Genomic DNA, 16559 nt, shown 5'->3' on the forward strand with positions numbered 1-16559 from the left:
CCAGGGCTGTTCTGCTCCTCATCTTAGTCACATGATGGTGATTCAGACACTCCAAATCACACTGCGCTCTTTCTCATCTTGAAGTGGTGTTTACATTAAAAGTATATGGAGCATCAGAACGAGGCACCATAGACTTACATTACAGAAAAAAGGCTTCCAGCTCTCACACACAGCGCAGTGTGGTCCAGAGTATGAATCTCCTTCATGTAACTCAAAAGAGGAGCAGAACAGCATTAAATAGTGGAAAACATGGCGATCGGGTGGCTATATTAACACACTAACAGTACAGTAACATTATTACAGGTTTAGAGGGGAGCTTAAAGGGGTGGTTCACTAGTTACTTTTCCAAGCCACATCGATATTATGTTGAGAAGCAAGGCTTCTCTCAAATACCTTGTGTTGGCAATAGTGCCTGTGAGTGGTGCTATTGCGGTCCTCTCATCCCCTTCTCGTGAACCCCAGGGCTCCGTGACCTCTGATGTCCAGTGATGTCGTGTCAATTTTCACTTGACGTGACATCACCGCGGCCGGCCCCAGTCTCCCTGAGTGATTGGCTGTGGGTGGAGTTTCGCCACTCATCACAACAGAGTGTCACAGCCCAGCATCTCCCTGCTCTCTCCTCCTCCACTGCAGAGTGGTGCAAGCAGGAGCAACGATGGGCTGTGACGGGCCCAGTGACTCCGACCATGGTGGTCAGGTCAACTGGAAGTTGACGTGACATCAATAAACATCAGAGGTCACGGAGCCTGGGGTCACGAGAAAGGGATGTGTGGACCACAATAGCGCCACTCACAGGCACTATTGGCAACATGAGGTATTTGAGGGAAGCCTAGTTTCTCAGCAATATATTCATGTGGCTCGGACAAATAAGTAGTAAACCACCTCTATAATGGAAGGACTTTCTAAGGAGCTTGCACTGCACTATATTTGAGTGATCAATGATAAAGGATATTTATTTCAGAAGCTTTTCTAATTAAAATGATTCAAACATGATAAAAAATGGATGATAATACACTTGGTTGTGGTTTGATACACGTAGGAAGGAATGTATATTACTTGTATATACCAGGACTGTCATTCTTTATCATGTTTTGGAATAAAGTTTTTTTAATCGTTTTAATTCGAAAAGCAGCTGCAATATAATTTATCGTTTATTATTTTTTGCCCACTTCGGGTAAGAGTAGCATTTTGTGCTAAGGGTTCTGGAAAGCCTCGTATGATGAGATGGCTTACAGACTGGCCACAGAATTCAAGTCCACACTTCCAAGTAAACGGATCCCATCTCACCAAGTAAGGACCTCACAGCTCAGACTGAAAAGTTCTGTAAATAGCTTTTAATTAGTAGTTATTGACCTACTGTACAATTGCTACTTTCAGCACTATAGCTGCGATGTATTGAGGATTATGAGAAGATGACAGTAGAGCTATACCCAAAGGTTGACAAAGTTTCTAGTTTCCTTTTTTATTTCTGCTGCTTGAATGATAACTATCGACTCCACAGCTTACTGTATTCTCTTACATATAACAGGAAACTTCGATCTTGTTAGAATAAAGCCAGTAATCTCACGGATCCCAGGTTCCTTCCTGAGGTCATTAGGTCCTAGTGAATTGTGACTGATGATTTCTGTGTGTCTGCGGTGTTGCTGCTGATATAATATATGTCATAATCTGTTTTTCTCTTTTTCAGTATTCTTTATCCAGCTGGCATTTATGCTTTTAACATTCCTATTTTCTACTAGGTAAGCTCAAAGTTAGTCATTTTGATGAAAATATCAATCTATCTACAGTCTTGTCTGAAAGTGTTGCTACCCTTGCTACCCTTGTTCCAGAAAATTAAGTATTTCTTCCTGAAAATTATTGCAATTACATGTTTTGTTATACACATGTTTATTTTCTTTGTCTATATTGGAACGATCTGACACACAAAAAAAAGGAAAAAAGGCAGATTGGGCATAATTTCACACAAAACTTCAAGAATGGACCTGACAAAATTGTTAACACCTTTCCAAACTTGTGGATAAACAACTTTGTTTCAAGCATGTGATGCTTGTTCAAGCTCACCTGTGGCAAGTTACAAATGTGGGCAGTATGAAAATCACACCTGAAACCATATAAAAAGGGGAGAAGTTGACTCAATCATTGCATTGTGTGTCTGGGTATGCCACACTAAACACAGAGAACAAAAAGAAAATAGAACCGTCTGAGGACTTAAGAACCAAAATAGTCTCAAGGTTACAAGTCCATCTCCAGAGATCTTGATAATACTTTGTCCATGGTGCACAACATAATAAAAAAACTGTAGCTAATCTTCCTGGATGTGGACAGCAGAGAAAAATTGATGGAAGGTTCCAACGCAGCAAAGTCCAGCGGGTGGATAAGCAGCTCCAATCAAGTTCCAAAGAAATTCAAGCTGTCCTGCGGGCTTAGGGTGCACCAGTCAAACTATCCATTAACATTTGAATGAAATAAAACCCTACGGCAGGAGACCCGCGAGGACTCCACTGCTGACACAGAGACATAAAGTAGGTAGACTCCAGTTTGTCAAAATGTACGTAAGGAAGTCTAAATCCTCCTGAAAACTGTCTTGTGGACAGATAAGGCCAAGATAAAACTTTTTGATAAAGCACGTCATTCTACTGTTTACAAAAAACATGATGAGGCCTCCAAAAAAAGAACACAGTCAAATATGGTGCAGGTTCAAAGATGTTTTGGGGTTGTTTCGCTGCCTCTGGCACTGGGTGCTTTCACCGTGTGCAAGGCATGATGAAATCTGAAGATTACCAAAGGATTTTAAGGCACAATGTAGTGCCCAGTGTTAGAAAGCTGAGTTCACATGCTAGGTCATGGGTCTTCCAGCAGGACAATGACCGCAGACATACTGTACTTCAAAAAGCACCCAGAAATGGATGGAAACAAAGCGCTGTAGAGATCTGAAGTGGCAGCAATGAGTCTGGATCTAAATCTCATTAAACACCTGAGGATAAATCTTAAAATTGCTGTTGGGAGAAGACACCCTTCAAATATGAGACCTGGAGCAGTTTAGAAAAGAAGAGTGCTCCAAGATTCTAGTTAAGAGATGTAAGAAGTTTGTTGAGGATTATAGGAAGCAAATTATTTCAGCTATTTATTCCAAAGGGTGAACAACCAAATATTAAGTTGGGGGCGCAAACAATTTTGTCTTGCCCATTTTTGAAGTTTTATGTGACATTATGTCGAATTTGCCCTTTTTTCAGTTGTTTGGTTTTTTTTGTTTTTTTTGTGTTTTTGTTTGTGTTGTTTCAGTACACAAAAAGGAAATAAACATGTATAACTGTGTATAACAAAATGTGTAATTCCAATAATTTTTTGGGAGACATACTTAATTCTCTGGAGCAATTTCACGGGTGCCAACACTTCTGGCCATGACCATAGATGTCTCCAGTTGCAAGAACTATATTGTGGTCCATTTTAGAACATAATTTTTATATGCCTATTCTCTGTTATTATAGGGAGTCCCTATATTTAAAGAGCCTTAAAAGAGTGGTTACAAATTGTCTACAAAGAACCTTTTTCTATTGAATTTGTCCAAACCAGTATTACTAAGGCTGGTGTCACACATAACGACGACGACAACGACGTCGCTGCTACGTCACCATTTTCTGTAACGTTGCAGCGACGTCCCGTCGCTGTGTGTGACATCCAGCAACGACCTGGCCCCTGCTGTGAGGTCGCCGGTCGTTGCTGAATGTCCAGCTTCATTTTTTGGTCGTCACTCTCCCGCTGTGACACACACATCGCTGTGTGTGACAGCGAGAGAGCGACGAAATGAAGCGATCAGGAGCCGGCACTGGCAGCTGCGGTAAGCTGTAACCAGCGTAAACATCGGGTAACCAAGGGAAGACCTTTCCCTGGTTACCCGATGTTTACGCTGGTTACCAGCCTCCGCTCTTGCTGCCAGTGCCGGCTCCTGCACTGTGACATGTGGCTGCAGTATGCATCGGGTAATTAACCCGATGCATACTGTAGCAAGGAGAGCAAGGAGCCAGCGCTAAGCAGTGCGCGCGGCTCCTTGCTCTCTGCACTGACATGTAGCTGCAGCACACATCGGGTTAATTAACCCGATGTGTGCTGCAGGAGAGCAAGGAGCCAGCGCTAAGCGCGGCTCCCTGCTCTCTGAACTGTGACATGTAGCTGCAGCACACATCGGGTTAATTAACCCGATGTGTGCTGCAGGAGAGCAAGGAGCCAGCGCTAAGCGCGGCTCCCTGCTCTCTGAACTGTGACATGTAGCTGCAGCACACATCGGGTTAATTAACCCGATGTGTGCTGCAGGAGAGCAAGGAGCCAGCGCTAAGCGCGGCTCCCTGCTCTCTGAACATGTAGCACAGCGACCTTATGATCGCTGCTTCTGCTGTGTTTGACAGCTAAGCAGCGATCATTAACAGCGACTTACAAGGTCGCTGTTACGTCACCGAAAATGGTGACGTAACAGCGACGTCGTTGTCGCTGTCGTTTAGTGTGACACCAGCTTAAGACATCATGTTGTCTTAAAGCTTCACAGTGTATCACTAAAAGATCATTGTGAACGAGTGCTCTTGGGAAAGATAATCTCTCCGTGTAAATGGGCTGTCAATCGCCCAATAAAAAGCAAAACTCTCATTTATCAGGTGAAATGGTCTTTTGCACAGCGCAAGAGACCATTGTTCTCATGGTGCATCGCCCTGTGTAAACAGGACTCGTACTGCCGATAACTATGACAGCCTATTACAGATCGCTCAATGCACATTGTTTCCTTTAGTCTGTCTATGTAAACCAGTAATTAAATGACCACCTGTCAGTAAAGTTTGTCCATGTGTTTTGTATAAGTCAGTACTGCATGGTTCTCTATAGTTAGCAACTGATTGCTGTAAAGGGACACTTTGTGATGAGCTTTTTTGTCAAGAGACTCTTCCGAGTTATTCCTGAATTTTCAGAGAAGTCGTTAGAGGAATAATCAAAATCTCAGGATTCGCTTTTCACTGGGTAAAAAATATGTTATATACTGTACAAACCTGACATCAAGTCTTAGTCATAAAATATGTTTTATTTAATGGAGAAGGATCTTAGAAGAAGGTTTGTTCATAAAAATTGGAAATGTTTTTAAACCCAGCATTTCCAAATATCTGATAAAATGAAGCTTAGTTCTTCTACATGTTTAGTACTGTGGCTTTTGTTGCAGTTAATTAAATCAATGTCACTGCAACATTTGCTAAAAATCGCAAGATTAAAGGCCCCTTCACACACTGCAACATCGTTAGCGACATCGCTGTAACGTCACCGATTTTGTGACGTAATAGCGACCTCCCCAGCGACATTGCAGTATGTGACATGCATCAGCGACCTGGTTTTTTGGTCCTTTGTTTCCCGCTGCGCAGCATGTATCGGTGTGTTTGACACCGTCACAACGACTTCGTTAGCGACTTCCCTTTCAAATAGCTGCTTTGACACGTCCCCAACGACCAGCAAGGTCATTCTGCAGGTCTGTATAGCTGCTGCGTCGTTGGCCAGGTCTGCCTGTTTGACAGCTCACCAGCGACTCACCAGAGACTTTGCAGCGATCCCGGCCAGGTCGAGATCGCTGGTGGGATCGCTAGAAAGTCTCAGTGTGTAAAGGGGGCCTTAAGGGTTAATGTATACTGTGCAATGTTTAAAGACCACTGACCAGCAACATGTTTACCGGTTAGCACTAGAAGTCCCAGAGAGGGGTCATTTAACATTTCTACCTTTTGGAACCCAGAGACTGGTCGAATGACCTGAAGTATTTTAGCTAACCTCCTATAATCAGTCTTTTGTTCTGTAATTAAGGTCATTACTGTCGCACCACAGGAGGTTGTTTTCCATTGAGTTTAGCCATTTAGTTTCTAGTTAGTTCTATTCACTTTAGACAAAGGGTCATTTGACCCTCTTTCGGGACTTCAGGGTGGAGCTCGAAATTTCTGGGACTTCTAGTGTTAGTGGTCGTTTACACAGGCAGACCCAATTTCAGATATGCACAGATCGTACTTTAAGGCCATATGCGCACGTTGCGTTTTTTTCTTGCGTTTTGTTTGCATTTTCAACTGCACTGTTATTGACAAAATACATGTGTTTTTCTTCCCCAGCAAATTCTATGATAAATCAGAAATTCCATGCACACGTTGCTTTTTTTTCGGCAGCGTTTTGTTTAAAGAGAAATGCAGCCACTGGTGAACTAGATGATCAAGGACCAAATACAGCAGAAAACTAAAATATAACTTTTAATCATGAATTCTCTAAAAAAAGGAAAGGAAAACCTTGCCTTTATTTAAAATAAAATGCCCCGTGGAGAGTAAGGTACTGTCTAGCCCTTGTAATGTATAAGAGGGCTGGAACACCCTATCACGTGACATATAAAACCACAAAGGCTAATTAGGTTTTACCACTGACCCAGGCACAAATGGTTTAAAATATATAGGCAAACCTTCAGACCTCAGGCCTTTTCACTATAGTGCTGCCCATAATATTGTACCACATCACATCATCAAATACCTCATGAGGGGGATAGGTACAACAGTAACCAGAAGGTGTTAAATCAGCCAATAAGTGCCCAGTAAATCAGGACAAATCGACAAAGTTTCAGGATTAATAATACATTCATATCCCCATTATGCCTTTGTCTGATTAGAAAAAAAATGGAACGATCTCACCCATGTTCGTGTATCTTTTTCCATATAGACAGTTTGTCACCATTAATGGCATATCCACGGGTCCTTATGCTCTGGAACCGGGATCCCTTCTAGTAGTGCAAACTGTCCATCTCCCAAATCCTCCTTCTTCCGACGCGTTTCCTAAATATTATTCTTCAGGGGAGTTTATATGAGGAGATACAGGTTTTAATGAAAACCTCTAGTGGGTTCACTATAAAAAGAGAAAAGCGGGATAATATAAAGGGGAGTTCAAAATTACAGCACCCCAAATGCATCCAATCTTTAGAGAAAAAGAAGAGGAGGTAGGCGACTTACCAGATGGTGACAGCAAGAATCCTCTCCGCTGTACACCTCTGTCTATACCCCATACGTTTAAATGGTCGCCGCTCTCCCCGCCGGCGTCTGACGTCACTTCCGCAAAATCGCTCACCACTTCCGCATTACGCGGTGGAGCGCACAAGTGGAACGCAAGTCCATCAGGAAGTGACGTCATAGACGTCCGGCGCACTCATAACACCTTAGAGATAGGAGGTATGAGTGGGACGCTAACGCGCCAATCAGGTCCGCCCCTTCACTGCATATAGACTGCGCGCTATGTCCCAAGCAATGTACATTTAATAATGGTTCCAAGGCTATGAGGGAGGTACTGGAGAGGCACTGGTCAATCCTTAAAATGGATTCAGACATTGGCAAGTTCATCCCTGTTAAGCCTCAGATAACCTACAGAAAGGCTAGATCATTGCAAGACAGGCTGACGCACAGCCATTTTGTGGACAACAGAATCACGGGCTGTGACTGGCTCAGGAGCGGCCTCAAAGGGTGCTTTCGATGTAATGGCTGTGTGGCCTGTAATGCGGTGCAAGTAGGAAAAAAATTCTGGAGTAAGAACACAGGGAAGGAATACGAGATACGGTGTTTTGTCAATTGTCGGACGAAAGGGGTAATTTATAAAGCCACCTGTTCCTGTGGACAAGAGTACATAGGCAAAACTAAGAGGGAGTTTAGAAGGAGAGTAGGAGAACATCTCAGGGACATCAGGTTAGGGAATGATACCCCATTGGCAAAGCATGTGAACATGCTTCATGGGGGAGACACCGGTCATGTCACCTTCCAGGGGATTGACGTTTAGCCTCTATTTTGGTCAGTTCCTTTCCTTCTTATTTATCATAGGCCACTTTTTGCCTCTTCAGTATCTCTCTCAGGGCTATACACTTTTTTGCTGCTTGGTATACTGACCCTCTTTAAGAATTTATTCCAATCAATCTGTTTCTGGGATTTAATCTTCCCTCTGAGACTGAGTTTTTTACATCTCCCTGGGTCTATAAACTTGTGCATATTATCTGGTAATTATGGGCCCGACCCCTGCTATCTGTTTCCTGTTGATAAGAGCAGATGAGCACTAAACATATAAAAATGTCCGTTTAAATGGACTTAGCGCATGCGCGACAGTTTGGGACATAGCGCGCAGTCTATATGCAGTGAAGGGGCGGACCTGATGGGCGCGTTAGCATCCCACTCATACCTCCTATCTCTAAGGTGTTATGAGTGCGCCGGGCCTCTATGACGTCACTTCCTGATGGACTTGCGTTCCACTTGTGCGCTCCACCGCGTAATGCGGAAGTGGTGAGCGATTTTGCGGAAGTGACGTCAGACGCTGGCGGGAGAGCGGCGACCATTTAAACGTATGGGGTATAGACAGAGGTGTACAGCGGAGAGGATTCTTGCTGTCACCATCTGGTAAGTCGCCTACCTCCTCTTCTTTTTCTCTAAAGATTGGATGCATTTGGGGTGCTGTAATTTTGAACTCCCCTTTTTATTATCCCGCTTTTCTCTTTTTATAGTGAACCCACTAGAGGTTTTTTCATTAAAACCTGTATCTCCTCATATAAACTCCCCTGAAGAATAATATTTAGGAAACGCGTCGGGAGAAGGAGGATTTGGGAGATGGACAGTTTGCACTACTAGAAGGGATCCCGGTTCCAGAGCATAAGGACCCGTGGATATGCCATTAATGGTGACAAACTGTCTATATGGAAAAAGATACACGAACATGGGTGAGATCGTTCCATTTTTCTTCTAATCAGACAAAGGCATAATGGGGATATGAATGTATTATTAATCCTGAAACTTTGTCGATTTGTCCTGATTTACTGGGCACTTATTGGCTGATTTAACACCTTCTGGTTACTGTTGTGCCTATCCCCCTCATGAGGTATTTGATGATGTGATGTGGTACAATATTATGGGCAGCACTATAGTGAAAAGGCCTGAGGTCTGAAGGTTTGCCTATATATTTTAAACCATTTGTGCCTGGGTCAGTGGTAAAACCTAATTAGCCTTTGTGGTCTTATATGTCACGTGATAGGGTGTTCCAGCCCTCTTATACATTACAAGGGCTAGAGAGTACCTTACTCTCCACGAGGCATTTTATTTTAAATAAAGGCAAGGTTTTCCTTTCCTTTTTTTAGAGAATTCATGATTAAAAGTTATATTTTAGTTTTCTGCTGTATTTAGCGTTTTGTTTAACAAATATTTGTCAAAATGGTTGCCTAAAAAAAGCAGCATGTCACATCATTGCGTTTTGTGCACATTTTCCACCCATTGAAATGTATGAGGTGTCAAAACGCAACCAAAATGTTTCTCCATTTTCTCTCTCTGCTTCATACTCACCGATCACCGGCGCATTGTGGCTGTCACAGCGTCTCCTACTTCTGAAAGTGCCACTCATTCAGCTGATTTCATATTCACTGCACCCACTCATTAGGCTCATTTCATATTCACTCCTTCCTCCCCGACCGGTGCCTATGATTGGTTGCAGTCAGACACGCCCCCACGCTGAGTGACAGCTGTCTGTCTGCAACCAATCACAGGTGGGCGGGTCTATATTGTACGGTACAATATTTCAATATTTTAAAAAAACAGCGTGCGGTCCCCCCCAATTTTGATACCCAGCCAAGATAAAGCCTCACAGCTGAGGGCTGGTATTCTCAGACTGGGGAGACCCATGTTCCAGCAGCCGCCCGGAATTGTCGCATCCATTAGATGCGACAGTCCCAGGACTTTACCTGGCTCATCCCGATTGCCCTGGTGCGGTGGCAATCGGGATAATAAGGAATTAATGGCAGCCCACAGCAGCAACTAAGTCCTAGGTTAGTGATAGCAGGTGTCTGAGACACCCCCTCATCACTAATCTGTAAGTGAAAGTAAATAAACACGAACACCGAAAAATCCTTTATTTGAAATAAAAGACAAAAAAGCCACCCTCTTTCACCACTTTATTAACCCCCAAACACCCCTTCAGGTCCGACGTAATCCACACGAGGTCCTACGACGCTTCCAGCACTGTTACATCTGACACTCACAGCGAGCGCCATAGAACAAGACTGCCCGCTGTGAGTTCCATGCAGTAACTGTAGTGAGTCGCACTATCAGCGGTGACATCACTCAGGTTAGCCGCCGCCACAGCTGAAGTCCTCCACCTTTGACAGCAACTCACCCTAGTGACTGAAGTGAGCCGTGCGATCAGCGGTGCCATCACTCAGGTGATTTCCAGTCACAGCTGAAGTCCTCCACCTGTGACCGCAAATCGGGCCATGACCCAGACAGAGTTGTGCGATGAGAATGAACTCGGGTGAACCTCTGACGTCACAGCTGTGGGCCGCGCACTACTTCCTGTGTTGCGGCACTGACATCAGAGGTTCACCTGAGTTCATTCTCGTCTCTCTGTCTGCTGTCAGCAGCCAGACATGCTCTACGGTGCTGCTGTGACAATATAGGAATGTAGCAGAGCTGAATCGCCGTGGGACCTTGTCTGGATTACTTCGGACCTGCAGGGGTGGTTTTTGTATTTTATTCCAAATAAAGGATTTTAGGGGTGTATGTGTTTATTTACTTTCACTTACAGATTAGTGATGGGGGCAGAGTCTATTAGACGACTGCCATCACTAATCTAGGACCTAGTGGCTGCTGTGGGCTGCCATTAACTCCTTAATACCCCGATTGTCACCAAACCAGTGCAACTGGAAGAGCCGAGTCAAGCACCAGAATTGGCGCATCTTATGGATTCGCCACGTATGGGGCGGCTATGGGCTGCTATTTTTAGGCTGGAAAGGGCCAAATAACGATAGGCCTTCCCCCCCCTAATATTAGCCCACAGTTGTCTGCTGCACCTTGGCTGGTTTTAGAAAAATGAAGGGACCCCACGTCATTTTTTTTTTTTTTTAAATAAATAAATCAAATAGTTAAAAAAAAGTGTGGGATCCCCTCTATTTTTCATAACCAGTCAAGGTACAGCTAAGGGTTGCAGCCTGCTGCTGCTGTTCCTGTGCTGGATATGGAAAATGGGGGGGAACCCACGGTGTTTTGTTTTTTTTTTTTACCCCAAAAAATAAAAAAAAAACAGCTGTCCAAGCTAGGTATCGCTCTATCAAGCCATTCTGTTATTTATATCTATTCTTTCTGTCTATTTTCTCTATCTATCTATTCTAGATATATATAAATTTTCCTATCCTATCATATTTTATTTCTCCTTTAAAAAACACACTTCCACGCATCGAAAACGCATACGTTTTTTTTTTTTTGCAAACGCAGTGTTTACAGTTGTCAAGTTTGCCAGAGAGTGCATTTTTTTTTTGTCAAATCAAGAACACAGTGTGCGGATATAGCCCAATAGATTGTTCAGGGCACATAGGCTGCCACCATTCTTGGCCTCACAGAATGATCGATGTGTTGCAGAGAACGATGATACTTTCTGCAACACAAAAGATCTTCTAACTCAACCAACAAGCATTTTGCTTGTCTTTTCTATTGTAACCCTTTTTAATGGCTGAAACCATTTTCTTTTTCTTTGTATACGGTATATGCATTTAAGCTTTAACTAGTAACCTAGAATTGTAATTTTTTATTTTGTTTTCTTGCAGTAAAAACACTGGCTTCACACCAGCAGATACAGTTGCAATAGTATTTTGTTCAACACATAAATCACTCACATTAGGTAAGTTAGTCTGAATGAAATATGTATTTTTTGTAATGTGTTTTTTTTTTTTTTTACTATCCTATGAATACAAAACATTTGGGGCAATAGGAATGGAGATTTTTCCTTACTAGATAGTTTTTTTAAAAATGCATAAAAACTACATTTTGTCGTCAATAATGTCTGTGTGCTGCAAAGAAGGAAGAGCAGGAATTTATCTCTTGTGTGTAGAGTATGGGAGATACCATAGCAGATAGTCTTCACCCACCAGCTCAGAGACAATTAAAAATTAGAGAGTCTGCAAAGAAGAGAAAGCTGAATGGAAGTCATGACATGGGCAGAAAACATGTCATGTATACAAACAACACAGTTTATTCTGAACTGTCACCTGAAACAACAGGTACACTTTTTAAAGGAAACCTGTCACCAGATTTGGCAACTACAATCTGCGGCCACCACCAGTGACCTCTTATATATAGTATTTTAGAATGCTTATATAAGAGCCCAGACCGCTGTGTTCAACGTAAAAAACACTTTTATAATACTCACCTAAGTTGCGGTCCGATGGGTGACGCTGCTCTCCGGTCCGACGCCTCCTCTCTGCGGCGATCGCCGTCCTCCTTCTTCTAAGGCTCGTATACATGACACGGTCTATGTCATCCACACTAGCCGACCATTGAGGTCCTGCGCAGGCGCACTTTGATCTGCCCTACTTGGGGCAGATCAAAGTATTGTAGTGTGCATGTGAGGGTGCTTTTTAACCATTCCTCGTGCTTCCACATTACAGTACTTACAGTTAGGTCCAGAAATATTTGGACAGTGACACAATTTTCGCGAGTTGGGCTCTGCATGCCACCACATTGGATTTGAAATGAAATCTCTACAACAGAATTCAAGTGCAGATTGTAACGTTTAATTTGAAGGTGTGAACAAAAATATCTGATAGAAATTGTAGGAATTGTACATATTTCTTTACAAACACTCCACATTTTGGGAGGTCAAAAGTAATTGGACAAATAAACCAAACCCAAACAAAATATTTTTATTTTCAATATTTTGTTGCGAATCCTTTGGAGGCAATCACTGCCTTAAGTCTGGAACCCATGGACATCACCAAACGCTGGGTTTCCTCCTTCTTAATGCTTTGCCAGGCCTTTACAGCCGCAGCCTTCAGGTCTTGCTTGTTTGTGGGTCTTTCCGTCTTAAGTCTGGATTTGAGCAAGTGAAATGCATGCTCAATTGGGTTAAGATCTGGTGATTGACTTGGCCATTGCAGAATGTTCCACTTTTTTGCACTCATGAACTCCTGGGTAGCTTTGGCTGTATGCTTGGGGTCATTGTCCATCTGTACTATGAAGCGCCGTCCGATCAACTTTGCGGCATTTGGCTGAATCTGGGCTGAAAGTATATCCCGGTACACTTCAGAATTCATCCGGCTACTCTTGTCTGCTGTTATGTCATCAATAAACACAAGTGACCCAGTGCCATTGAAAGCCATGCATGCCCATGCCATCACGTTGCCTCCACCATGTTTTACAGAGGATGTGGTGTGCCTTGGATCATGTGCCGTTCCCTTTCTTCTCCAAACTTTTTTCTTCCCATCATTCTGGTACAGGTTGATCTTTGTCTCATCTGTCCATAGAATACTTTTCCAGAACTGAGCTGGCTTCATGAGGTGTTTTTCAGCAAATTTAACTCTGGCCTGTCTATTTTTGGAATTGATGAATGGTGTGCATCTAGATGTGAACCCTTTGTATTTACTTTCATGGAGTCTTCTCTTTACTGTTGACTTAGAGACAGATACACCTACTTCACTGAGAGTGTTCTGGACTTCAGTTGATGTTGTGAACGGGTTCTTCTTCACCAAAGAAAGTATGCGGCGATCATCCACCACTGTTGTCATCCGTGGACGCCCAGGCCTTTTTGAGTTCCCAAGCTCACCAGTCAATTCCTTTTTTCTCAGAATGTACCCGACTGTTGATTTTGCTACTCCAAGCATGTCTGCTATCTCTCTGATGGATTTTTTTTTTTTCTTCAGCCTCAGGATGTTCTGCTTCACCTCAATTGAGAGTTCCTTAGACCGCATATTGTCTGGTCACAGCAACAGCTTCCAAATGCAAAACCACACACCTGTAATCAACCCCAGACCTTTTAACTACTTCATTGATTACAGGTTAACCAGGGAGACGCCTTCAGAGTTAATTGCAGCCCTTAGAGTCCCTTGTCCAATTACTTTTGGTCCCTTGAAAAAGAGGAGGCTATGCATTACAGAGCTATGATTCCTAAACCCTTTCTCCGATTTGGATGTGAAAACTCTCATATTGCAGCTGGGAGTGTGCACTTTCAGCCCATATTATATATATATAATTGTATTTCTGAACATGTTTTTGTAAACAGCTAAAATAACAAAACTTGTTTCACTGTCCAAATATTTCTGGACCTAACTGTAGATATGCCCTCAGCAGGGCAGTTCAAAGTACGCTTGCACAGGTCCGCAATACGGCGTGTGTGGATGACGTAGACGCGTCATCCATACTGGGGTGAGTAGAATCAGGACGAAGATCGCTGCAAAGAGGACGTGCTGGACTGGAGAGCAGCGACACCCATCGGACCAGACCACCTCTCTCCTAGGTGAGTATAATTCAATTGATTTTTACATTATACAGACCGGCTTAGGCACTTATATACAGTATTCTGGAATGCTGTATATAAGAGCTCAGTGGTGGTTACAGCTTATAGTCGCCAAATCTGGTAACCGGTTCCCTTTTAAAGGTTCCTTCACTCAGTACAATCGGTAGTTCCCCATACAATATTACAATATGCATGCTATCAACAGCACATTCCCTCATTAGGAGAGGTGTGTTGTCACCAAAGAATATTTTTAGGCCCCAGTAAACATGGGATCAGCCATTGACCAAATATTTACTAATTTTCCAGCCAATCACTGCCATGTGTGCATGGACCAGTAACGAGCATTCTCATTAATGCTCCTTCTGCCAATAATTGGCCTGTGTAAAAGGTCTTATCCAATATTAGATAACTTCTACTCATTTAGCTCCACTATGTAGCAGAGAATGAAAAAAATATATACCTACCTTGTGGACCGGCGCTGCTCTTCCTATATTCCCACTGAGTCTGTCGGTCACATGACCTGACCATTTCAGCTATTGAGCAGTACAGTAATGTAAAATAACAATGTCATGTGACTAACAGGAGACACAGCGGTGAGATAGGAGGATTGATGTCTGTCTGGTAGGTAAGAATGGGATCCTCCCCCCCCCCCCCCCCCCAATAACTTCTGTGGAGGAAGAGTTGAAGAGTTGGGAGGCCCCCATACATATTACACTGTAATTCAGTCCCGCTGATATCAGCAGGTTCAGCCAACTTTAGTCTACTGTGTATGGGGCCCTTACAGATCAGATCACTGCTGTGTTAGTAAACCAGGCTGAAAAATGAGAGCCCCTCTTTATTTATCTCCGCTAAAATGTGATTGTTAAAATGGAAGCACCATCCAAATCTCACAAATGTCTATACTACAGTGAGAAATTGATACATGAACAAGCAGAGATAAGCTAACAAAACAATACAGCATTTCAGGTGGAGATGTAGCAGTGCCTCTAGATCGGAGACAGATACAACCGTAATAAGAGAGACATTAGTGTCATCCGCTAAATCTTTCTTTCATACTCTGGTTTGTGCAGCAGGCGAAGAGGAGTAGATCCAAACATGCACAGCCCTTTCTTGATTCATTTCTTTTATTAGTATCTTTGCCATTGATTGATTAGTGCTTGATATTAGTACTTTTCTTCTATTGATTGATTGCGGATGAAGTGACTATTTGACCTTTAATTATGAAGCTCCACATTGAAAATGACATTGAGCTATAGCTTCTTGTAATCCTGCTGGAATACCCGGCAGGAAGCCATTTGGAGTTCATTCAGGATGATCGAGAATGCCTCGAGAAAGCCGTGTACTATCACTTGAACACTTCAGAAACAAAAAATTCACTCTATAATGGAGTCTTAGCTGCTGATTTGCACATGTAAATCACTGCAAAATGTAACGTGTCGTAATTGTATTTGGAAAAAAACGTGATGGATATTCTGCACAGATTTGTAGTAGAAAGGTAAGAGTGTTTAAAGCTGAACTGTACCACTGCTGTACGAGGCAAGTGTCTATGTGCATGGAAAGAATAGATGTTATTGCTAGAGGATAGTGTGTCTCAGTCATAAATAATGGCAATGACCAACAATACGCACATCTTTCTTATACTCTAATAAACTAACGGGTATTTAACTCTTTTATGGTCTCTCCCACTTCATGTTTATGATCTGGCATTATTAGTTCCCGGTCATGTGCTTCCTCCAGTTATGCCCATTGGTCGTTTTGGTTTGTAAATATTTGTTGTAATATTAGATTTGTACCTATGACTAAGGGTGGACACACCCAAAATGCGTAGGGATGTTCATAACTGCATCACATGGGGTTTTTAGCTATAATTGAATAAAGCTATGACATTTTTACATCAGTTGCTGTAATTTTATCAACTTTTTGGATCCAGGACTAGTACTTGGTAAACTTTAAAATAATATACATTGTGATTAGAAATGAGCACACCCATTGAAGTTCAGGTTCGGTGGGTTCATCTGAACTCCATTGGAAGTCACTGATTGGGCAGTTTGTATCTCCGCTCACCTACAGCCATCCATAAACAGAACACTTCTGGGGGAGGGCAGGATTTTTTGTTTTTTTTTTTAGTACACACTAAATCCTTCCCCTCCCTCACAGTGCAAGCCATTCAAACACTGCAAGCTGCTCGTACTGGGCCGAGCACTGAGCGTACCAGAGCACAACAATGCTCGCTTGGGTGGTTTGCATACATAAAGCGCCTGAACTCCAAACTC

At 42.8% G+C, this 16559-nt stretch overlaps 1 protein-coding gene across 1 annotated transcript in view; it reads left to right on the forward strand.

Annotated features, from left to right (window-relative positions):
• The window catches only part of SLC10A7 (solute carrier family 10 member 7), a 304073-nt gene that overhangs the window by 249642 nt on the left and 37872 nt on the right, over positions 1 to 16559 (forward strand). The window contains exons 11-12 of the mRNA XM_075335657.1: positions 1688 to 1739; positions 11603 to 11676. Coding sequence (XP_075191772.1) covers positions 1688 to 1739; positions 11603 to 11676 — 126 coding nt within the window. The remainder of the gene's footprint in view (positions 1 to 1687; positions 1740 to 11602; positions 11677 to 16559) is intronic.

Source organism: Anomaloglossus baeobatrachus, chromosome 1 (genome assembly GCF_048569485.1).
Source record: "Anomaloglossus baeobatrachus isolate aAnoBae1 chromosome 1, aAnoBae1.hap1, whole genome shotgun sequence".
NCBI lineage: Eukaryota > Metazoa > Chordata > Amphibia > Anura > Aromobatidae > Anomaloglossus > Anomaloglossus baeobatrachus.